Source organism: Lytechinus pictus, chromosome 3, assembly GCF_037042905.1.
Source record: "Lytechinus pictus isolate F3 Inbred chromosome 3, Lp3.0, whole genome shotgun sequence".
In the NCBI taxonomy this organism is placed as follows: domain Eukaryota; kingdom Metazoa; phylum Echinodermata; class Echinoidea; order Temnopleuroida; family Toxopneustidae; genus Lytechinus; species Lytechinus pictus.
The window spans coordinates 53,073,148-53,097,853 of NC_087247.1; the positions used below are offsets into that span (position 1 = coordinate 53,073,148).

The following is a 24,706-nucleotide window of genomic DNA, read 5'->3' on the forward strand; positions in this document are numbered from 1 at the left end:
TAATTGTTTTGTATGACATTTAATAATTGTTTTGTATGACATTTACGGTAATGCAGTTTTGGAATATGTATAAATTTTTAAAGCAGTGACGTACTGAAAAACTTTTTAGTAAACCATTACATGTATTTGCATATGAAAACAAGTCACTTTTTTTTTACTTAGTCTCATCAACTTCCATTTAGTTTCAGACACAATATTTTTGTATATTTCTTGTAAATTAATAGGGCAAATACATGGAGCAATAAATTAATATTTGTGTTTATGAATTTGAAAGAAAAACTGACACTTCATTTGAATGAAAAACACTTTTTTTTTAATATATTGATATCTATGTGTAGCACGAAACAGAAAACTGTGAGAATCAACTATTGATATTAACATTTAGGGCCATATATTTCAGGTAGCAGTTAGCGCAGCAGTTCAACAGTGGTACCTTTTACAGCTACTTTATAGCTGATTGTGAAAGTGTAATTTTCATTGTTTCTCAAAATTTTAATTGTTTCCATAATCATGAATTAACTTCACCGGTTCCCAATTCAACTACTGTAAGAATTTTAAAGAGTTTGTGTGTTCCTAATGCTGGAAAATAACAGCTATATGCACAAGGAGTAACCCCTCATAGCACATCCAGGTACTTGGAAATGAATTTTTGCTATCTATATTAATCGATATCACTGAGTATCATCTTTATGCAATAGGGAAAATTAACGTTACTATCGTCAAAGTTGCATTTGGTTAATATCAATGTTGTAGTTGTATTCAATTTTTTTTTAATGATCCCCCATATTATGCATTTTTATTTGAGTAATTTGAGTACTGTCAATTTTAATGTGAGAAACGTGGTTTCAACCCGGGTTTCAATTTGCCTCTGCCCCAGCCCCAAAGGTGGCTGAAGAGATATCATTTTTGTCAGAGTTTTTGTACTATCTATTCTAAATCTTTACTATATCAAGATGTTTCTGCATGTATAAATGTATATAATTGGAAACTAATGTAAACTTTTGTTATTGTCAATACAGATCTATTTCTTTCTCAGATTCTGATATGTGTTTGTATGGCACTTTTTTTAGCACGTAAGTAGAATGGGAACAGGAGGAAGTAGATTGGGAGTGGAAATGAGAGTAGGGAAAGGAGAGATTTTTTAAGACAGGTAAACTTAATAATTGCTATTATGACCACAATATGTATAATAATGCTTATTTAATGCTCCCAAATAACACCCAACATGTTTACATACATTATTACTACTCAAATTACTACTCATTTAGATGAACAAATAGGAATCGCATATTCTTATCATATTGGAAACAATGTCAATTACATGTGCTCATAACGCATGGGTACCCAATGACTTGATGTGAATTTAGCAATATAAATTTAAAAATTAAAGTATAACAACAATCAAAATTGGCAATTAATCACAATAGCTCACAAGCTATTTATGTGATAATTAATCTCATATTTACACCACACACTTATCTTTTAAAAAGATATTTGAGTTTCACCTTTCATTCAACAAGGATATCAAATTTAGAATTCATCCTCGGGTACACCAATTCTGTCAAAGTTTGAATACAATTTCCATTTCTCCAAATATAATTTTTTTCATCCAGAGATTTCTAATATTTTACAGAGTTTTACAGAGTCCATTTTCAAGAATCAGCATAAATAAAGGTCATCCATTCTACTTACATGATAAGCTATGGGGTTTAAATCATGTTGTCTCTGGAGAATGAACAAGATTGTGCTTAGGTATATAATTTGTGCTTAGGTATATAATTTTTTCTATCAATTTGGCAACTATACAATTTACTGTAAAACTTGTAAAAATTCTTGATCACCGAAACAATAAACTGCAAGTCTTGAAGCAGATTTATGAAATATTTTGTGTAAGCAAGATGTGTAATTTCTCAATTTGTATAATCCATTAAATTTACATAAAAATTTTGAGTCAATAGTTATTAACAAAACGGACCCACATACTCAAGCAACAGAGTCTTAACCATTTCATCAGTTGAACATATTTTATGAATAGGGCATAACATGCTGTTGTAAACTTATTTTGGCATAATAAAAGTCCTGTTAGTTTTGAAAAATGATAATTTGTCTCTGACAACATATACTTAATCATGCATCTTGAGTGATTATATGTCATCAAGTCATCCTGCAAATGAATGGAGAAACACTCCAGCCAAACTATTTTGTTCAAACTTGTTATGTTAAAAGGTAATGGAAAAAAAAAGGAAATTACTACTTCTGTTTACAAAAATTAATAAAATTGATTGTGAGGCATTTAAATTGCGTTTACATTGAGAAACACGGAAAACTCAACAAGAAAATTACTTCACTGTATACTAAAGAATAACAATATATACAAATTCATATATGTAAAATTCATATTTAGAAGAATATGAAACTGCTGAAAAGTGCTCAATGGCATGGTAAATGCACTATAAATTATCAAATTAAAGAGTTTAACTTAAAACTTACTGATATACTGTAATGTAATGGAGTTATTCCCAAAAGCAAATTAATATGCACACTTATAAATCTCTTAAAAGAGAATGATACATGTACAGGGTTCCCAGCTTTTCAAGAAAAAAAAATTCCCTGATTTTTCCCTGATGAGGTTTAAAAATTCCCTAATAATTATTCAAACCCTTACCCAGTTTTGCAAGTTGTTGCAGTGAATAACATGTATTTTCAGTATAAAAACAATAATGTAAAACTAATTAGTACCACAATAACCAGTCATTCAATGGATGTTGTTATGATATGCAACAAAATGTAACAGGGTCTGACTGACTACCATGCTTTCGACTTTTGCGCTGATCAAAATTCCCTAATTTTTCCCTCATTTGAGGCATTTTCCCCTGATTTGAGATATTTTTTAAATAAAACTCCCAGATTTTTTCCTGACTGGAAAAAAAGTAAAATAATTTTCCCTGAATTCCCTGATGGGATGGGAACCCTGATGTAGTTGCATTGCTTATCATTTATCAGAATTGTCCCCCCTTCCTATTTTTTGTCAAGGTTGAAGAAATGTCTCCAATTGAAATCACCCCAGAGGGTGCAGCAAATACATACCATACATTGTTCGTGGGCAATCCAGACTCCGAGGAGCGCTGATAGACCCTTTTCCAATGTTTTAGGCACAATACAAAAAAAAAAGAATATGATTATTCTTATCAAAAATTAAAAAGATAGTAGTTTCAAAAAGACATACAAAATTACACCATAATCTGTTCCCAAAATACCTTGATACATGATACTATAGAGTTAAAACCAACAATATAAACCAGTATATATATAAATGAATTATCCACAAGATGCTAAACAAGGAAACAATATTTTAACAAGTACACATTTATCATTATCAGACTTCAACCTCAATGTATGCAATTGAAATATTCTTTAAAAATGTATAAATGTATTTTCAAGCCTCTGAGAAAAAAAAAAAAAAAAACTCCACAAGATTTACATAATGCTCTTTCCCAATTTCCCACAAGAACCTGGGGGAGCATTTCATAAAAGGATTTGTCAGATTTTTTATCCAACAAGTCCCATTTTATCCTACAGATACAATAGTAACATTGTTTCTCAGCCAATCAACATCAAGGAAGGTTGTGAGATCTGACAACTTGTCAGACATAATGTTGATGAAATACTCCCCAGGCCTACATGTATTGCATGAAATCTACTATTAATGGTAACTACCATGGTATGAAAGCTCATTAGCCAATCAAAATCAGGTTTCCATGGCAGTTGCAATTATTGACAGTCTTATGTAACAGGACTAGAATACACCATTCCTCACTGCATGAAGTTCTATTATATAGTAAAAATATGAAAGAGGGTGTTCAAAGAGCATGTATGCCAAGATAAGCACTTAATAAACAAGTACAATGTTAACAAAAATATTTCTAAACATTTTCTGATTTTTTTTTTATCAGAACAAACTGTGGCAAAGCAAAAATAAGCAAATGAGCTTGGCAATAAATATTCAAAACGAATGGAATACAGTGTAAGCAACAACAAAAAAAATTTGGTAACATACTATTCATGTTGTTGGTGTTGATCGAATACTTTAAAAAAAATACTTATTTTTTCTTGATCTGAACTGACCTTTGATCTTGGTCCAGTGACATGAAATTCCACTTATATAAAAACCGTTCATACATAAAAAAACATATATAAAGTTCTAGAAAATTGTGTTATCTTGAAAATCAAATTCTTACTTGTGTTAAGTTTTTGATAATACAACATAGACAATTTCATTGACCAAAAATTATCTTTGACCTTGATTTTGGGAGCTGGAATTCACACCAAATGATCAGTGACATGTGATTACCTGACTTTTTAATAATTTCAACCCAACAGCTTCCAGTAAACACCACTTCTTTGATGAATTATTAAGAACCTTTCAAATTCACTTTGAGACATCCTCTATTACAAACAGAAATGCTGCTGAGCTGTCCTGCACCAAATCTGAATAACAAGTGAGTTGCTTATTTTACCTCCCATTGTCTAAAATTCTGATCCATTGATTCTTCAATGAGTAATGGGAATAAACACAAAGAACAAACTGACGTACAGACAATTAAAAAAACATTATATACAGCATAATTAATGAGATATGCCTAACATTCTCTTTTAAACAGAAAATTTGAGGTAGATTCATGTGTATTATTAAAATCATTCTCCAATCATACAGAATATACTTTGAAATATGACATAAGAAATGAATTTAGTAAATTTCAAAATGTACCCAAAACACTCAGCTGACAAGAAAACTGAATACAAAATGTTACAAAGCATGTGCAAACCATAAATATTTATTACACTCATGTATATATATATAAAGAAAATTATATTGAATTAGTGAAATTTTGATAATTTAAATGAATTCTAGAGTGCAATGAAGGATTAATACTTGGACCCTATACATAAATGAAGATCAATTAAATATGAAAATAAGTCTAAATTTTTTAATAAAAATTTTAACCTGATATAATTTGAATTTGTTTGTTATACAAAATATTCAAAATACATATAATTCAATACAATGTATAACAGTTGTCTTTACCCTAAAAAGACTGGAAGGGTAGCCCCCATAAAAAATAAACATCTTGGCTGTTGACTGCACTTATCACAAGGAAAATTGACACACATGTTGCCTGAGATCTAATCTCCATTTTTAATCCTTTTTTTTTAACATTGTTTTTGTTTTGTGGAAAAAAAAAATTGTTGATGATATTATCATGACCTCTAGAAGCCTAAAACAATTTTTGATCAGTAATAAATAAAATCAATTATACATTTGTGAATTTTACCTTAAAATGGCCTGAAATCATGTTTTTAAACAATTTTTTGGTCCATCATACAGGTATAAAATCATATATAACTTTGGAACCACATACAAAGGTGTAGCAAAGAAAAAATATCATGAAAGGATGTAACAAAATCATCTCATGTTCCAAATCCATCATGAAAAATGACTGAGGACTGTATCACCACCATCCCCCAGTCTTTTTAGGGTTCATAGTCTATAACAGCAACATTATTGAAAGTCAAATTTAAAAGGTGGATGCAATACAAGTAGTCCTTATATATATAAATTATAGTACTCACACTAAAATAAAAAGGAAAGACAAAGGCAAATAAATATTTTGAAAGAATAAGTTTGTTTTGCTCTCTTGAAACAATTGCTGTTATCTCTTAAAATGTAAAAAAGAAAAAACAAAATCATGGGGATTCATGTGTACTGTGTAATGCTGAATGATAAACTTCTATTAATGAAAAAAAAAATAGTAGCTTTTTAGTAGCTTTGTTTGAAACAGTAATCAGACAGAAGAGAGGATTTCAAGAAGTGTCTTGTTAATGGATTTCACTGATAAATTGATTTCAGCCCATAAGATGCATGGGTTTCAGTGTTTTAAGGCCACCCCACACCTTATGACTGGTCCACAATCTGATTTTGGAACAAATCGCATTTAGCATATTTTCTGAAAATGCGACAGAAATGTATCTTTTTATTTGATGTTCAAATTATCTGTAAGAATACTAATTTAACAATTTTGGATGATTGCAAGACTATATTTTGAAGTAAAGTCCAAATTAGTTTCAAATCGTAGTCAATCTTACGATTGCTGACGTCATTGTGACTAGATTTTTTATTTATTCTAATAAGGATTAGAGAATAGTCACAGATTTGAACATAGGCATTCATACAATGATTTAGATCATTACAGAGTGACATATTCCATGTCTCAATATTAGCATCAAATTCTACTACGTCTTATTCCAAAATCTGGTCGCAGACCAATTGTAAGGTGTGCGATGGCCTTTACAACAGTTCTCATGAAAATATCTGACAAGTCACTTCGTGAAACAACCGCCATATCTGTTGGTCAAGCAATTTATCCCCTTGACACAAGCCCATCATGTTTTCAAGTCTACATCATCTGGATTGACCTTTCTGGTTGGATCATCAACATTTGATCCCTCTAATCTCTCAAGGAAATTACTGGTCCACTCCTCTAAATCCTTGAAGACGACTTCTCTCTCTCCCTCTGGTTCCTTGTCCAATTCATGGAAGTAGCCTTCATATATCTGGGTAAACAACAAAAATGAAGAATCAACACATACATAGGACAGGTCAAGGTTAGTGGATCATAACCTTGGATATTTTAATACATTGTTTTGTATCACTCTGCTGGCCTTGCTTACCAATCCAGCTAGCATGTCCAAGATCTGCTAAGTGGGTTGATTTAGGAGTAGGGGACATGCAGGTAGGCGTAGGGTCGATGTTAGGGCCGTTTGCACCAGCCCGAGTTTTCAAATTAGCGCGCTATTTCTGATCCGGCAAATTATCCCGAACCAAACAATCTCCGAGATTATTTGTAATGGAGACGCAATCATCGGGATAGTTTGCTGGATTAATCTCGAGATTGCAATCCCATGTCAACTTAGGATTACTTGCAAAATAGCGCGCTATTTACGAATTATCCCGCAAATTCATAGGTGCAGACGCACTTGGGATTATTTATTCACGGCGTCACACCATAATGCATCGATGCCTCGCTCGAGCAGGAATCGCTCTTCTTGCGATGGTGGAGACGGGGTTTCCTGAATCTCGGGGTTTCCTGAATCTCGAGATTAGTCGCGAAGAGGGCCGATCGGGCTAACATCTCGAGATTGAGCAATCTCGGGCAGAACCGCCTTCTGTCATTACAGCTTTAAAATTTATGATTGAAGACACTTGACTTATGTTATATAAAAAATAGACGTATGAGGAATATAGAAAGGATAAAACTTCAGAAACCAGTAATACAATACAAAAACGCCTCTGGTCTTGCCTGCATCACGCGATATATAGCAGCAGTGCTGACTTGAAAACAGCTATTGAATAATTATTCACCAAAGAAGACATTCATATGATAATAAAATACTATGTCCATTGACCCAAAATGGCCTTTGACCATGATCATTTGACCAAAGACATGTGAAAACAATCATTCATACTTGATTACCTTATGTCTATGTTTCATGAACTAGATCCATAAACTTTCTAAGTTATCATGCCAATTAAAAAAAAAAAAATATGACCAAAGTTCACTGACCCTAAATGACCTTTGACCTTGGTACTGTGACCTGAAACTTGCACAGGATTTTCAGGGATACTTGATTGCTCTTATGTCCAAGTTTATGAACTAGATCCATATACTTTCTAAGTTATGACAATATTTCAAATACTTAACCTTGGTTAAGATTTCAATATTAATTCCCCAACATGGTCTAAGTTCATTGACCCTAAATGACCTTGATCATGAGACCTGAAATGTGCACAGGATATTCAGGGATACATGGTTGATCTTATGTCTATGTTTCATGACACTAGATCCATACACTTTCTAAGTTATATGCCAATTCAACAAATACCCCCAATATGACAAAAATTCACTGACCCTGAATTACATTTGACCTTGGTACTGTGACCTGAAACTTGCACAGGATATTCAGGGATACATGGTTGATCTTATGTCTATGTTTTATGAACTAGACCCATAAAATTTCAAAGTTAGGATGACAATTCCATAAATACCCCCAACATGGCCAAATTTCATTGACCCTAAGTGACCTCTGACCTTGTTCCTGTGGCCTGAAATTAAGGCAGGATGTCAAGTAATACTTGATTACTCTTATGTCCAAGTTTCATGAACTAGGGCATATGCTTTCTAAGTTATGATGACATTTCAAAAACTTGACTTTGGTTAAGATTTCAATGTTGACGTCGACACCGCCGTCGGAAATGGTGCCTATAGTGTCGACGCCGCCGTCGGAAATGGTGCCTATAGTCTCACTCTGCTATGCAGGCGAGACAAAAATTGTGAGAATCTCTCTTTGGGAACCTTGTATGTGTGCATCTGCATATGGGTACATCCAGCAAAACCGACATGTAAACCTCTGGGTACTGTAGCCGACTGGAATCTTGCTGTACCTGGACTGGCTGCTGCTCTAGTATTGAATCTAGAGCAGTCAGTTACTTGAACTACCTCCCAAATGTGCACAGATGGAATATATTTACATAAAAGCTAGCTGGAATAAACCAGCATCATATTACAGAATATTTTTCAAGAATGGTAACTTGCTATGTAAAGACAAGTTTGCTCAGGTGGTTAAGCATATACATATAGCATGTAGAATAAAAGGTTATGGGTTCAAACATAATCCAGACTGAACCTAATAATCGGTGAGGTTTAATGTACCCCTTCCGTTTATGGAGGATATGATACAGTAGAATACATTCCATTATTCTGAATCAAATATCCCTCTTTCCATTTCCAGAACCGACCACTGCCATATCAGGGAAAGTTCTAGTATAGTAGTCCACTACTGTACAGATCCTCAGTCAATGTTAACCAGAGAATTATAATGCTCTTATCCCATCCTAGGAACAGGTGATTACAAATAAACAATGATATCTAATGTTAAATTTCATAGTAATTTTTACTTTGTTGACTTTTGAATGTCATGGCAGTGGATAGCAGTAAATTTCACACACACAAATGACTCAATTTAAGCTCATTTTACTAACTTTTAATAATAAAAGTAAAACCAATAATGTACACACGACAATGCTACATATAACCACAGATTTGCTTCAGAATCAGTCAAATATGTGATTGAATGATTCTTAAGAAGCATAGACATATCATCAGCTCATTAACAAGTGTCATGGACTCACCTTGTAGACTTTATTCTGACTTTTGGACCTCTCAAAGAAAAGATCTGATCCTTTGATATCACAGAGATTATCCTTGGAGCCATGTTGTAGAAGGAATGGATAGTTAGCTTTCTCTCCACATTCAGCCTGTATCTTCATGCATGCATCATACATATTGACTGCCCATCGTGCCTTGACCCCACCATGCCACACCAATGGATCCTTCACATAGTCTTCAACCTACAATATGAAGTGCTTGGTCAATTGCTTAATCTATGATGTTATGCTTTGAATCAAGGTACACATGGATAAGTCAGTTTTCTGTTTCTGTCATGAGGAAGGAAAAACTAAAAATTCCTTTGTTATTTCATTTTTAAAACAAAATTAAAATCACAACATGGTTTCATCTCTGTGATTTTGTTTTTGCATAGCAAAAACCAATAGCAAAAACTACAAGTTGGTTCATGAACCATGAGTCTCGCCTGATTTTGCGATCAATGAAATATGCAATATGACCTTTTTGCCCCTAGATGACCTTTGACCTTATCATCCTCATGAACACATGTGTGGTATTACCTAATGATTATTTGTTACAAGTGTAAATACAATTTATGCAGAAATAAAGAAATAAGAGCAAGTTGAACAAAAACTTTAAAAAAGGATTATAAACAAGACCTCATATCATTTGACCTTTTGCCCCCTAGATGAACTTTGACCCTATAATTCTTGTAAGGTCACATGTGGTATTACCCAAGGAACATATGTTCCAAGTATGAACATATTTAATGCAAAAATAAAGGAATGAGAGCAAGTTGAATAAAAACTTAAACATTTTTGTAACAGACGAACGGACTAACAGACCAAAAGAAAAAGTGATTACTAGGTCTCTGCTGAACTTTGTTCAGGCGAGACAAAAATTGATGTTAAATTGATGAAAACGTATTCTTTCGTGAATATTGAAGAGCGCCCTCAATATCAAGAAAATGTTTACTAATCAGGTGATGATTAGCCTTAGCTGGATGGAAAACACGGCTGATGAAAGCACCTTTCGACCTAGTTAATCAGTTACCCAGCTATTCGAGGAGCACTTATATAAATTGAGCTTTTGTATCAACCATACCATGCCAAGCTTTACAGGGTAATTCAATCACCAGACATGAATAAAGGAGTTAAAATTCTTATTTAAAGAAAGTTTAAAACAAAACAATAATAAGAAGAACGAGGAAATATAAGAATAGGGTGGAAAATATGTTTATATGTAATAACAATATACACATAGAAGTTTGTAAAATAAATTAAAAAATAGCTTTGTCCTTTCTATGACAACCATTTATCACACGCGTTGTTTACAAATATGTATTTTCATATATTGAATTGGTATTTGGCGGAGATTTTATGTAAATCTATAGAGGAACGTTTCATATATAATCTAACCATTTGGTTAACTTGCATGCCCTTTTCCACGAACAATAATATGATCATTTTCCACGCGCGTTATTTACTTTGTTATTCATTTGCTATTCGGCGAAGATATGTAATTTTGTAGGACCTACTAATATAATAGGTGGATGGCTAACTAATCTACATTAATATTTCATATATAATTGTCACTATGGTTTGACGTCACATGGCCTTTCCTTTGCCGACGATGTCCTACTTTTGAAAGCCACTGGCGCGTATAATCTGGAAAATTGAAGAGCGCCATCATATTCAACAACAACATATATGGTTACAGCACATCCTGGCTTGTGCTCATCTAGTACTGGTGTCACTATTATGTACCGATCACACACCTAAAGGGATTATAGAGACTGTGCCTTTTCATCTGCATGTATTGCTCCTCGCCTCTGGAACTCCCTCCCTTCTTCGCTCCAAGAAATTGACAACATTGAACTCTTCAAATCGTCCTTCAAATCTCACTAATTTCAGAAGATGTGCAGTAATTAGATTAATTGGATAAGCCTGCGCCTGCTGTGGATCATCATCATCTGCACGTATGTGCAATATAATACCACAATACATCTTTATGTATTATACACATCCAGCCAGACTCCGACAGTAATGTGCACACACATTTCCATTGTTATACATTGCATCCCGATTGTTAATTTTTCAATTCTATCTCTAAAATGGTAAAATATGGCACTTAATGAACATTTTGTTGACATAGAGTGCACTTTTATTAGTCTTAATATTCATTTTAAAAGAAAACGTTTTCAGAAATCCAAGGGACATCAATTTTTGTTTAGAGCTGAAACTGTGTTGCAATTTGTTTTTGTGTTCTCAAAAATGAAATGACAAAGGAAAATTCATTTTTTCCTTCTTCATGACAGAAAGAGAAAAATCAACTTATCAATGTGTACCTTGACTGCTTGACAGTCAGATTCAATATTCATTTTACCATTTCCTTGATCAACAAAAAAAATCTTTATGTACAGTACATATGTATATACAGTATGTTAAGTGTATGAAGGACAGCATGCATTTTCAATGCATTTTTTTTTCTCTGAAAAGAATTTTCAAAAAATCTCTTTTGACAAGTGTCTGCTGGGGTACAGAATGGCCATCCCAAAGCATTTCTTTGGGGAAATTTTAGGGGTGATTTGGGCTGTTGTGAGGGCAAAATGCCCATCGCACTCATCTATTTCCTACATTGGACTCATTTGTCATTGCTGTTATCATGGGTCATTTTACCAACTAAAGGAGTAAAGGGGAGTGGAAGGCTTACAGAAAACTACATGTAATGATATAAGATTAGAAGATAATAATAATAGCTGTATACAAAGCACATTATATATTTTTTTTTATAGGAGACTGGCATTCCAATGACCTGTTTGCTCTTTAAGTAGTTCCTATGTTCTTACATGAAACTAACACAATTCTAAACAAGGCATAGTCATTACAAACATGTTTGTTTTTTACTGGAGCTTGCCATTGATTTCCTTACAGAAAACGATGAAATAAGGAAAAACACAAGAACTCCAGTGTTGCCATAGACTATGAAAATAAACAAGTTTAAAAACTTCCTTTTCATATCAAGTTGTATTTATGAAAATAAATTAATGAAAAAAAATTATCAATATTTTCAATTGAATTGATCAGCCTCTAACATCATCTCATTGTTACATTATGTATGGGCACAGCCAATTATTTCTGTTTTTCTGCAGCTTGTAATTACTCTGTCTGAATTATAATGCTATCTGCAGGGAAGGGGCAAAGAATTATAGTAGTTTTGAACAAATAAAGAAGTGCGCGCAGAGCTAGAATGCAACAAACAAGATTGTAGCTTTACTGGATAATAAAATCAAGCAATAAGATTGAGAAGTCCTGCTCAGTAGTTTAATTTTCTTACTGCCACTTGGTTGGTTGAAACCTTATATCCACTTGGTTGGTTGAAACTTTATATCAAATGAAACTGTTAAGAAATTTAGTTCTTAAAATTGTTAATTTTCAAAATCTTTGGCACTATGAATTTCTTATGTACTTCTTCAATTCATCAGTCCACCGGTCAACAGGAAATTGCAGCCTCTGCCAGGCACTGATGAACCAACCTGTTCAACGCAGTCCTCTTTTAAACCAAATATTCAAAAACCCCATTCCGCAGCCTGTCACTAAATAAAGCACAACATAAATGTTAACCCTAATTCAAATGAGCGATGTCAGACCTGGGTCCTGTAACACAAAGGTTAGCAATTAATTGTACGCTTGATATTTACAATCGTAGCCCATGGAATCAATTGTAGAAAAATGTTCTACGATCATTGCTAAGCTTTGTGTTACGGGCCCCAGGATATACGGGGGGGGGGGTCAATTTCACCCCCTTCAGATATCATCCACTGATTGCACGATCGCCGTGAAAATCTGCATGCACGTAGAGTTGGATGTAAACTACAAGACTGTACAGTAAATTTTTAAAAAAATCTATATTCTTAATTAATCATGCACATAAAACATATTAAATTTGCCCTAAATGTGGGTTTTTTATGCCTTTAACTCACTTTCTATAGCTAGTAGAGAGCTAATTTTGGGTGAAAATATCAATTTTTACATTTCCGACAAATGTCTACAAAAAATTGCCAAAACAATATCTAATTTCTATGTATTTCATTGTTCTTTACAATTTACATTATTTATTTCTTTGTTTTTTCAGACCTATGTTTTTTATTGCTTTTTTGAAGAACTGTGTCAGGGACACTTTTGCGATCATAAATAGCATTGAAAATCCATTGAACCTGCAAAAGTAGAATTAATCATACAATTATATTTTTTTGTTGAAACCACAATTTGCATTGACTTTGTACATATTGAACCCCCCCCCCCCAAAAAAAAAAAAGTTAAATAAGGGTTAATAAGTGTTCTCACATTAGATACAATAAATCTTGACTGTTGATTGCAAGGTTTTAAAATATGCAGTTTGCCATAAAACTATGATTAACATCATTTCACAAAAATGAATGGTAATAGGACCAAGGTCTCATGAGTTATAATTCATCTTACCACAGCTGGATCTCTGCTGATGTCTGTTACAACTAATTTACCAACTGACATTTGGGGGCATAGGGCAGCAACTCCCCTTGCCATCAACATCTGAAAATAAAGAAAAGATAATTTTATTGACATACAGCAATATGTAACATGATCTAACAAAAAGATAAATAAAACTATGAACCCCATTTTAGGGAGGCTCAAGCCACATCCCACTCTCCTCAATACGCCTGAGTGTGATCTTTCACTTTGTCACAGACCAAATATATCATAAAGTGTGATTTAAAGAGTGAATACATTAAATATAATATAATTTCCTCATTCAATTTCAATCAAGGATATATAGACATTCATTTTGTTCATTCACATAAGTAAATGACGAAGAACCTTACCAAGAAGGGTGTAGCTTGTGATGGTGCTATGCCAGGGGATCCAAATATAGCTCCAGCAAATCGACTTGAGTGTGAGTTCATCATCAAAATTGCAATTGTACCTCCCTAAAAGACATCACAATAAGATTGTTTTATAATCTTCTTAATAAAATTATGAATAAATTCAGGAAGCACTGGAACATAATGGTTACAAAATCACTGATGGAATGCCTTGCAATATCTACATTGCAGTTAACTCCAAAATGGGAAGTGCTGGCTACATTTTTTTTCATAAGGAACTTCCTCATTACAATGTAGAATATTTGTCACAATGAAAATAAACTATAGTTCCATATTATATGAGAGGGTTTTATTCCTTGATGTGATGTTCTTGATAATACATAACATTAGGATTGACTTTTTTCATGTCTGTCTCATAAAATTCAAGGAAATACAACCACAGCTGGAATTCATCATTTCACAATATGTTGTACAAGCTTTCATTAGTATTAGAGGCTTGTAGGTCGATCAATTTTTCCTAAGATGTACAAGATAACATCTGCCACTAATGAGAATTGAAGAAATATTTAAGTAAATGATGAACCCCAAGCACATAGAAGAATAATGATTAATCTGTACAACTACAAGTGAGATCACAGGAGAAATGTAGTGTGGAGTTAATAATCATTGCTTTGAATGAAAAGGGAAAACTGTGATAATTCATGGTATCGAGTACACTGTACTTGACCAATCTCTCAGGATTAACACAAAAGAGAGGCATCACAGTAAGGCTGGGTTCACATAGAAGTATACAGGTGTATCATTATGAAACGCACAAATTAACAATTAAATTGGTATAACCAGTCACTGGCACTGGAATATTCTGATCAGACAATGATTTGGAGGATTGAAACATTGTTCATACACAATAGCTCATCCCTCCAAACCCTTGTCTGACTAGAACATCTGGGTGCCTCTGTATCAGGGTATGACAAGTACTGATTATCAGCTGTTCTTACATACCATAGAATGACCAAAAACTATAACAGGAAGGTTGGGGTATTTTTCTGTCATTATGTCTGTGTGTTGGAGACAGTCTCTGATATATTGCTGGAAATCTTCCACATCAACTCTCACCCCATCACTGCGTCCATGGCCAACTAAAATGGGAAAGGTTGAAAAGGAACAATTATTTCTCATATGTTCGCATATCAGTTTCTCTCTGGAAAGCACCATTTGGAACGTCAGATTGTAAATAATATGTAGACCCAATGCAACTTAATAGAGAGCATGGCTTCACTAACTTATTACTTTTTTCATGAAATGCATGTTACCACCCATTCCTCCTGAACAGACAAATTCTATCCTGCAATAAATAGTGTTATGGATCAATGTTATCATAAAATGGAGAAGAAAAAAACCCAAAGAATATGCATGAACAAAAATTCTATTAATATCTTTAATATAAACACAACACCAAAAGTAAGTCCCCCCCAAAAAAAAAAAAATCAAATTTTCCAGTAAACCAAGTTTAATTCAATAGCTACATGTACATGGAGGGTTGTTAGGAAGGTTTTAGAAAATAAGCAACATCCGTGACTTAATGGCTGAATGAGCACAACATGGATTTAAAAAAATGAATTAAACGAAGAATAAAGGAACTTAAAGGAGAAATATATTGATTATGAATATGGCATTATCATATATCAGTGGAAAGGTCATGATGTGGGGATTATCATTTGGTCATTCAAAAATAACGAAAGTAATACATAAGGTGGAAATCGCCAATTAAAAAGCGCTAAAATGCCTCTCCGAAATACGCCTCCCATCGGTCTCTGAATTGACTCGAATTTGATGACGTGTATGAGTGTACGAGAGACGTGATTGGCTCTCCCACGTCAAGCTTCACTTGCATGCAAAACCTGTTGCGAGGGTACGTTTTCTCCACACTGTCCCTGAATACTTCGATCACGAAATGAAAGAAAACCCAGAAGTTTATCTAGATTTTGGATTTTCAAATTGATGATTTTGAAGAAGAAGAGAATGATGATGAAGTTTCTAGCTCTAGTGACGTGGATGGAGGTAAATTAGGGGAATTACGTCTATGACGTCTATTCACAAACACACATTGCTTGCTCGCCTTGGCTGAGAGAGTAGATGCACGTGTTGCACAGCTCTCAATCGGCATTTTGGATGGTTTGTTTACAATCACATACATACGAGCTACGCATGTTGGGGATGATCTTTTACATCTAATTTTAATTTACCTCAACTTTTTGCTTCAAAAAAAGGTTTTATCGTAACTTAAAAATAGTACGAGGTGTTACTATATTTTTATATAGATAAATAATTCCCCGAGTTTCGTAATTTTGTCAAAATAATGAGGTAGAAATTATATCTAACAGAACAAGTGACAATTTATCCCAGCCACGTGAACTTTATCGTCGGTGAATATCGTCTGCTGCTATTCGTTGAGTTGATTTGCCTTCAGATTCGGATATATTCACTTGTTTGTAAGTACAGTTATATCATTATTTTCCTTCTTTAGAGCCTTGACAGAGGGAAGAGACTCTGTATGGCTGGTCAGGCTGGAATTTTCATGGATTTATTTTGGCCCGCAGTAGGCCTACGTGCAGCTAGCACTAGCAGCTGCACGAGTTGGTAGCGAATCGGCATGCAAGTTGAATTGTCCGACTCATCATCATAGACGTATAATTCCCCTAATTTACCTCCATCCACGTCACTAGAGCTAGACTTCATCATCATTCTCTTCATCTTCAAAATCATCAATTTGAAAATCCAAAATCAAGATAAACTTCTGGGTTTTCTTTCATTTTGTGATCGAAGTATTCAGTGACAGTGTGGAGAAAACGTACCCTCGCAACAGGTTTTGCATGCAAGTGGAGCTTCACGTGGGAGAGCCAATCACGTCTCTCGTACACTTATACACGTCATCGAAAAACCCCAATTTTGATGACATTTTAAAAACTTAACCTTAGGTTAAGATTTTGATGTTGATTCCTCTAACATGGTCTAAGTTCATTGACCCTAAATGACCTTTGACCTTGGTCATGTGACCTGAAAGTCAGGCAGAATGTTCAGTAATACTTGATCAATCTTATGGCCAAGCTTCATGAACTAGGTCCATATACTTTTTAAGTTATGCGGTCATTTCAAAAACTTAACCTTAGGTTAAGATTTGGTGTTGACGCCGCCGTCGGAAAAGCGGCGCCTATAGTCTCACTCTGCTATGCAGGTGAGAAAAAAACTGAACAATTTATGACGACTTTTGGAAATTCATACTCCACATACAGCATGTAAGCTGCCTTGCTAAGAATATTCTATACTGAAGAGTGAAGAGTATTTTGAATGTGATTCGAGTTGTTCCCTAGCTTCTTTGAATTTATGCAACTGCATCAAGGTGTACAACATATATGCCTAACCATTACAATTTCTGTTTTGTAGGGTCTATACTCTAGATACCTTCTTCCTGGAATGTAATTTATACTTTCATTCTGAATACTATAGGCCTAATCATAGAATTTCTAATGACAGAAACTATATGTTTCTTTCAACTTGAATTTCAGTTCCATCTACAGATCAATCACAAAAGAAAAAAAAAAATCCTCCGATACTGAATTACTGACCATTATCATGTGCATAGACTGCACATCCCAGCTTTGTGAAAGATGATGCAATAGCATTATAACGTCCAATGTGTTCACCTAATCCATGAATAATATGCACAAGGGCTCTAATTCCAAGAAGAAAGAGGAAAGGTAGGGAAAAAATTGCAAGTGGTTAATATAGTCAACACACATTCAAGCAAACAATTTCGGCAGAAAAACCATGTCTGCATGATTACCCGGTACAAGATCACAGAATAACATTTATGTGCCAGACAGCTGTGGAGAAGCAGCCACTGAAGCTACCACAAAGTAAAATTTTCAGTTTTGCTTGTCACATAAACTGTCAATGCCAATGGTCTATGGAGCGCAAATGTTGTACGTTTGCTAAAATTTATATAATTTATTGAAAACATTTCAATATTCATGAATGCGAATAAAAACAATACAAACTATGAATTTTGCTTAAATCAAATTCCTATTTCTTCATGCACTTCATACATTGCCGATTTTAAAATGTCTTTGCAATTACAAGTATTGGTTATTGCATGGCCGGCGGTGGCCATGGTGATTGTGATTGCGATGCTTCCAAATTGGCATTATATTGGGTGATTTCAAGTTTGGTGTTGACCTATTGGTGTTCGTGTTGGGTAAATATGGAGATTAAGCACGTCAGTAGAATAAGTTTAATCTCTAGCAGGAGCCCCCAGGCTAATTTGTCCCAAAGAACACTTTGACTCAATTTAGAGAAAATAAGCCAACATTGCCAACCTTATTTTGCCACACATGGAGAAGAACTAATACTAACAGAGAACAAGGTTACAACTAACTTCTAACATTAAGTCAAACTCATAACCTTGTTCATTGAATGAGTGGTGTGTAGCCGTATATGTCTACGTTAGTCCGCTATGTATGGTGTGTGACCATGGGGACCTTAATTCGCGCGTTACCTAATTTTGAGTCGAATATCTCTTCATCTAATTAATATCTTGAAACACTGATATCACCAACAGAAAAAGCGACCCATAATTACTTAGTATGGTCATTTTCTTGAAGGCAAGGTCCCCCGGGGGGGGGGGGGGGGGCACTTCCATTGACAAGTGGATACCATGCGTGACCATGGGGTCTCGAAAAGCACCCTAAACACGTATTTTCCATATTCCCCTTAACAAGTATTGCAAACAAAACGATACTCTTTGCAAATATTCCCTGAATTGAACCCCAAAACAAGTACAGCGATATTTTTATTGTTAAATTTATGTCACAGACGTCAGTCGTTTGTTTTACCCTTACCTATCATTGGGTTTAGTAGTTAGTACTGCCCAACCTCCTACACCTCGCGCAAATCGTTCTCTAAACATGTAGTGTTGACTGTTGGGGCAAAAAGTACATCCTTTATAAAACATTTTAGCATTAATTTTTTATACCCTCGCAAATTTGACCCAAAACACGTAGCTTTCCTAGCACAAATAGATACCCTTTTTCATTATTTTAGTGTTTTTGACACCCTTATTACGTTACGTACATAAGTCGTAACATGCCCTATCTTGGAAAAGACATCCTTTTTACATGTTTTTTTGGTCGCGCATGGTATCCACTAGTCAATGTAAGTGGCCCTCCAGGGTGAGGTCTCAAATTGTGAAAATATTGACGAAATATCGGCAAATTTTGTTACATGTACCTTTTGCGTCCGCTCCAAGAAAATCCGATCTTCTCGACAAGCATCAAGAAATCTCCAGTTTACAAGCAGAGGTCTCCAAATAAGTAAAATGTGATATAGTGAGGGATTGTATTACCGACCGGCCTTGTATTACCGAACGCGTAGCGTAATTCAACTAAAATGGCTTTATACGCATGGGACTACGCGTAGAATGTTCTTCATCCCTTCACACAGCTAAGACAGGACAGAAATTCACAAGATGAGGCGAAAAAATGTAAGTAATTCATCATATTTCCATTAAAAGTTACTAATTTATTGAAAAAATGCTTTATCATTGAAAATATTTTCGTTTTAGAGCGAAATTACCGTTATTTCAGAGACCCTCGCGAACGTTCGTTTCGATCTTGTTCGTTGCCGTCGGAGAGAGAGAGAGAGAGGGAGTGATATGCGGTGTGTGCCTTCTTTGTTTACACACGGGCAACCGTCGATGCGAAGCATTCGGTCGAATCGGCCGTTTGATCCGACGAAAGTTTGAGTGATAACAAGAAAAGTGTGTGCAGATTTAGTTTGTTGAGTTGTTCGTAGATAGTGTAATAATAATATTTGATGAAATAAAAAATGAATAATTCAATGAACTGTATGATGTATCCAAGTTGGATCTAGAAATGAGAAAAGTGATTATTGAAATTAATGGACTAGAAGTTAAAATAACACACATTTTTCATTAAGTAAAGAGATGACAGCATGATGAAAAAAACCCAGATCAGTTTGAAACTTGATATTAAAGGAAAAGGATAATTATTGCTTGAAATTAAATGGATGGACGATTGGAACGGCTGGAAAGATAATTAGATAATTGAAAAAATACAGGGGCGGTGTCATGGGGGTGGGCATGAATGAGTGAATATGAAATTAAAAGAAAAGGAGAATGAAGAAGAAAGGGAAAAGAAAAACTATTCCAGTCTTACTTTGATCTACTACCAAAATAGATTATTTGCTTTTCTGATGTTTTGCATATTTGTTTATTAATTTTATTTAGGAATTCCCGAGGAAATGTCCAAATCAACATGGTCGACGCAAATCATACTCTGAGCTCAATATGGAGACTGCTCTCAATCTTGTGGACGGAGGGGCCTCTCTTCATTCAGCCTCAAAGAGATGCAGCATCCCTAAGACAACACTCCATGATAGAGTCCACAAGAAATACAAATGTTCCAAGTCAGGACCTCGTCCAGTGCTGTCCTTTACAGAAGAGGAACAGGTCGTATCCCATCTTAACTTTATGGCTGATCGAGGTTATGGACTTTCAAGGAGAGATGTAAGTTTGATTCTACCACTTCTTTTTATTATTTTGAAATAGTTATTATTATGATAATAATTTTGTTTTCAATTTTTTATGTGAAACGATTGACAAAGCTTACACTTTATTTTCTTTTCTTATCTTTTACTACAGGCAATTACATTGGCTAGTGATTTAGCCAACAATCTGAAGAGGCTGAAACATCGCCCTGAACACAAACGCCGGCTGACTGTCAATTGGTTTAAAGGGTTTCTTGGACGGTGGCCAACCATCCGACTTGTAAAACCACAAGGTCTCTGTATGTCTCGGGCGAAGTCATCAAAGCCACAGATCGTCAGGGACTACTTTGATGAGCTAGAGAGAATCCTGAGAAAGTACAATCTTCTCGAAATGCCCAGCCGGATTTTTAACGTGGACGAAGTTGGTTTCAATTGCGAACACCGGCCGGTCAAGATCGTGACGAGGAAATCATGCCATCGGCCACAGTCTATTACTTCGCCGAGGTCAGCATTGACGACACTCATCGCATGCGGAAATGCTGCAGGTGATAGTCTTCCTCCATTCCTTGTTTTCAAAGGAAAAAAGGCCACCGAGACCCTGCGAGAAGGCGGACTACCAGGAACATTGGTAGACGTAAGTGACTCGGGTTGGAGTAACTCGGAGTTATTCCTCAAGTTTATGAAGGAACATTTCCTCCCCTACATCAACGGAAGGAGGGCAGCTGGGGAGCCTGTAATGCTGATCTACGACGGCCACAAGTCGCATGTGTCAGTCCCTGTCCTTCAGATGGCGAGAGCTAACAACATCGTGCTATTCGTCCTCCCAGCTCACACCAGTCACTTCCTGCAGCCGTTGGATGTTGGTGTATTCTCCCCAATGAAGGCACAATACAATACTTCATGCAGTCGTTTTCTCAGACAACAACCTGGCCGAGTAATTACTAGATATGACCTGTGTCACTTGATTGGAGATGCATACAGATGCTCTATGAACAAGGGAAACCTTTCAGCAGGATTCAGGGCCACCGGTATCTTTCCTCTCAACCGAGAAAGGATCGACATCGATGTCATCTGCGGACCGTCAGCGCTTGTGAATCCGGCACCAGTAGAGTCTGTAGAGAATGCCGAACCTGCGACACCAACTGAGGCATTTCTTGCTGAACGCCGCCCTTCTCATCCACCACCAAGCCAAGATCAGAAGAAGAGAAAGTACAAGTACCAAGCAGCTGGAGTTGCAGTGACAGAAGAAGGGATCTACCTCAAGATTCTCCGTGTAAATAATGGTGATGTCGATGAGGGTAAAGATTTTACTCCGGCCGCTGCAACCACCTCAGTCGAAACGACTGCTGATGAGACTCCGGCACGACCAGGACCGTCAGGAGCCTGTTCATCCATCACACAGCCCCGCAGATTAGTCTTTGACAACGCCATGGACGACGACACCGATGACTACGGTGCTGAGGATGAAGATGACAAACCATGCTGTGTCTGTGGGCAGATGACACCCAAGTCTATGGATAGACGAGTTCTTACCATCGTGAACTGGGTAAAGTGTGACAACTGTGAACATTGGGTCCATCTACGTTTCTGCTGTCGTTGGTTTAAGGCACCAAGGAGTTATCTGTGTCCTTGTTGTAGTGACGAGTGATTTTTTTCCTAGTTGATCAACTTCTTTCTATCTTGAATTCTTCCTGTCCTTGATTCATCTTCCCCTTTATATTTTATTCCTTTCTGTCATCTATCACTTTCAGTTTACAATCATTTTAGACATGTGTAATATTTATGTGATTGTAATGCCATGCTATTTATTTTGTATAATTTTCATTATTTACTTATTGTTGATTCTGTTATTTATGAATGAAACATGACAACTATATGACTTCTTTGAATGTTATGAATACATCATTGGAAATGTGCATGGAGTATATATTTTAAGATGTATGATATTGTTATCTTAACTTGTTATTCATTGGAAATGTTGTGTGAAAAGGTAAAAGAAAAAAAATGAAAAGAATATCATTTCTATGAAATGTGTGAACAACAATAAAAAAAAACATAATTTCTATGAAATGTTTAAACTAAACTCTTTTGTCAATTGTATTCTGTTGAGCGTTTTGGAGATGATAAATGCTTAACTTTACAGCAGTTAGAGAAGATGAAACAATATATTTTCAGTAAATGATTACTTATTAATTTATTAATCTATATATATTGATTGTTTGGTTGATTGTCTGTTTGTTTGGTTGATTGATTATTTGATTGATTGATTGATTGTTTGATTGATTGTTTTTTTGAATGATTGTTTGTTTGTTTGATGGATTGATTGGTTGATTGATTGATTGATTGATTGTTTGTTTGTTTGTTGGATGGATTGATTGGTTGATTGATTGATTGTTTGTTTGTTTGTTGGATGGATTGGTTGATTGATTGATTGATTGTTTGTTGGATGGATTGATTGATTGGGGAAAGAGGGCATTAACAATGGGTTTATATAAAATAAAAAAACTAACATTTTTTTCATACTAACAATTTATTTCAATTATTTCAAGATACTAAAAACCAAAAAATAAGCGACAATAAAACGAATGAAACTTAACAAAATATTTTCTATTCATTCTAAAATGACATCACAGCCATATAATATACAACTGATTAAAGATGAATTGAAATTAAAGGTAGGTTTGACGACATGACGTTACAAAATGCTCTTTCGTCACCCTTTTTGTCACCCTAAAATTAGGCAGCCTGTATGTCAATTTGCCATAGGGGGCGCACGTTCGGTAATACAATACCCTTTTCATAGGCGGAAATAGAGTGACAAGGGGTGCGTTCGACCTTGGTTTCCGCGGAGATTGTTCGCCGTCTTTCTTTAGTTTTGCAAAATTCCTCTTCTGTAGGATTTCAGGCATTATTGGAGTAAGTTTGAACGAAAATGAAAGAATATTTCTGTAACTACGGACGATTTACTGAAAAGCGTTTGGTAATACGACCCACTACCATACCAACCAAATTTTTGGCATTTTAACCTCCATCTGATATAATTTTCTTACCTTTGTCTGCTTGATTTCTTTTCTATTAGAAAAGAAATCAAGCAAAGGTAAGATAATTATATCACGTTATCAGATTCTAAAGCTTTGCAAAACGATCGTGCGCAAATTACGGCCATGGAATTTTGAGATCGCGATACGAGCGAAACCCTTGTCTTGACCTACTTTATAATTCCGCCAAGAGAATTTGACTTTGGCTTGGCCTTGGGATCGTGCCTTCCGTCTGGTATTTATGATTTTGATTAATTTTGTGAGAAATTTTTTATTTGAGTCTTTGATACTAGTTTGAGAATAAACTTCATGATAATTTTTGAAATATGCGCAAATTATGGTCACCCCATTATACCTCATCACTCGATGGTTCGTGTAGGCCTAGGCTCCATTACACTTCACTACCGCTACGCTAGGTGCTATTGTACAGTGAAGCGTAACTTTAGTGGAGCCTACACGAATCCTCGCCTGAGGTACTACCGTAGCCGTAGGCCTAGCCAGGAGGCTCCTAGACATCCACCCAACTCCCAAGGAAGCGAGGACGAAAGTACGGTACCGGTAGGCGGTACCCGAGCGAGGCGGCGAGGGAGAACAGCACAGCAGATTCAACTGTGTTTTCTTTTAATTCACTAACCTCACGTCTTGATTTTCTGGATACCAGTACCTACAGTGCAAACTCAATCCCTGAGAATTTTTGAAGGCGCCCTCGTTCGGTCTTTCCGCCATGTTTATCTTACTGGACTGAACTAAACTTCTAGTTCTAGTGACTAGTAACAATCCCTGCCATTGACATCAAACGATGTGCTACAACGTACCGGAACTTGCGCTACCGGTATACGGTACCGGTACCGTACTCGGAGTCGGCATGCAAAGCCCTGTACTGTGTTTATAGAGCTAGGGTGCAGAAAGGGGTAAAGCCAGTGGCGGCTGTCATTTCTCAGAAACATCTGAAATATATATTCATTTATGATTTTATGAGGATTTTAGGGGGGCCGTTGCCA

At 35.4% G+C, this 24,706-nt stretch overlaps 2 protein-coding genes across 4 annotated transcripts; one reads left to right on the plus strand and one right to left on the minus strand.

The window, feature by feature from the left end:
- Positions 1 to 1,185: 1,185 nt before the first annotated feature.
- LOC129257018 (monoglyceride lipase-like) lies at positions 1,186 to 24,644 on the minus strand. 3 transcript variants are annotated; one of them, XM_054895249.2, is made up of 7 exons: positions 24,340 to 24,644; positions 17,730 to 17,836; positions 15,106 to 15,242; positions 14,104 to 14,208; positions 13,724 to 13,813; positions 9,248 to 9,466; positions 1,186 to 6,612 (listed from the first exon to the last, which is right to left on the minus strand). In XM_054895249.2, exons 1-7 carry the CDS (start codon positions 24,429 to 24,431, stop codon positions 6,442 to 6,444), a joined length of 921 nt encoding a protein of 306 aa, XP_054751224.2. In that variant the 5' UTR covers positions 24,432 to 24,644; the 3' UTR covers positions 1,186 to 6,441. The 3 variants fall into 3 exon arrangements, with proteins under 3 accessions (XP_054751224.2, XP_063953427.1, XP_063953426.1); XM_064097357.1 differs by lacking the exon at positions 24,340 to 24,644 and adding an exon at positions 24,061 to 24,336; XM_064097356.1 differs by lacking the exon at positions 24,340 to 24,644 and adding an exon at positions 19,390 to 19,448.
- LOC135153631 (tigger transposable element-derived protein 1-like) lies at positions 19,364 to 22,652 on the plus strand. The gene is made up of 2 exons (XM_064097354.1): positions 19,364 to 20,686; positions 20,822 to 22,652. The coding sequence occupies exons 1-2, from the start codon at positions 20,468 to 20,470 to the stop codon at positions 22,313 to 22,315; spliced, it is 1,713 nt and encodes a 570-aa protein (XP_063953424.1). The 5' UTR covers positions 19,364 to 20,467; the 3' UTR covers positions 22,316 to 22,652.
- Positions 24,645 to 24,706: the final 62 nt, after the last annotated feature.

Coding starts and splice junctions, on each gene's coding strand:
- LOC135153631 (XM_064097354.1), top strand. CDS start 20,468: ATGGAGACTGCTCTCAATCTTGTGGACGGAGGGGCCTCTCTTCATTCA. Junction 20,687..20,821: donor ATGGACTTTCAAGGAGAGAT/GTAAGTTTGATT, acceptor CTTTTACTACAG/GCAATTACATTGGCTAGTGA.
- LOC129257018 (XM_054895249.2), bottom strand. CDS start 24,431: ATGGCGGAAAGACCGAACGAGGGCGCCTTCAAAAATTCTCAGGGATTG. Junction 15,243..17,729: donor AGTCTATGCACATGATAATG/GTCAGTAATTCA, acceptor TTCCCATTTTAG/TTGGCCATGGACGCAGTGAT. Junction 14,209..15,105: donor TAGTTTTTGGTCATTCTATG/GTATGTAAGAAC, acceptor GATGTCTTTTAG/GGAGGTACAATTGCAATTTT.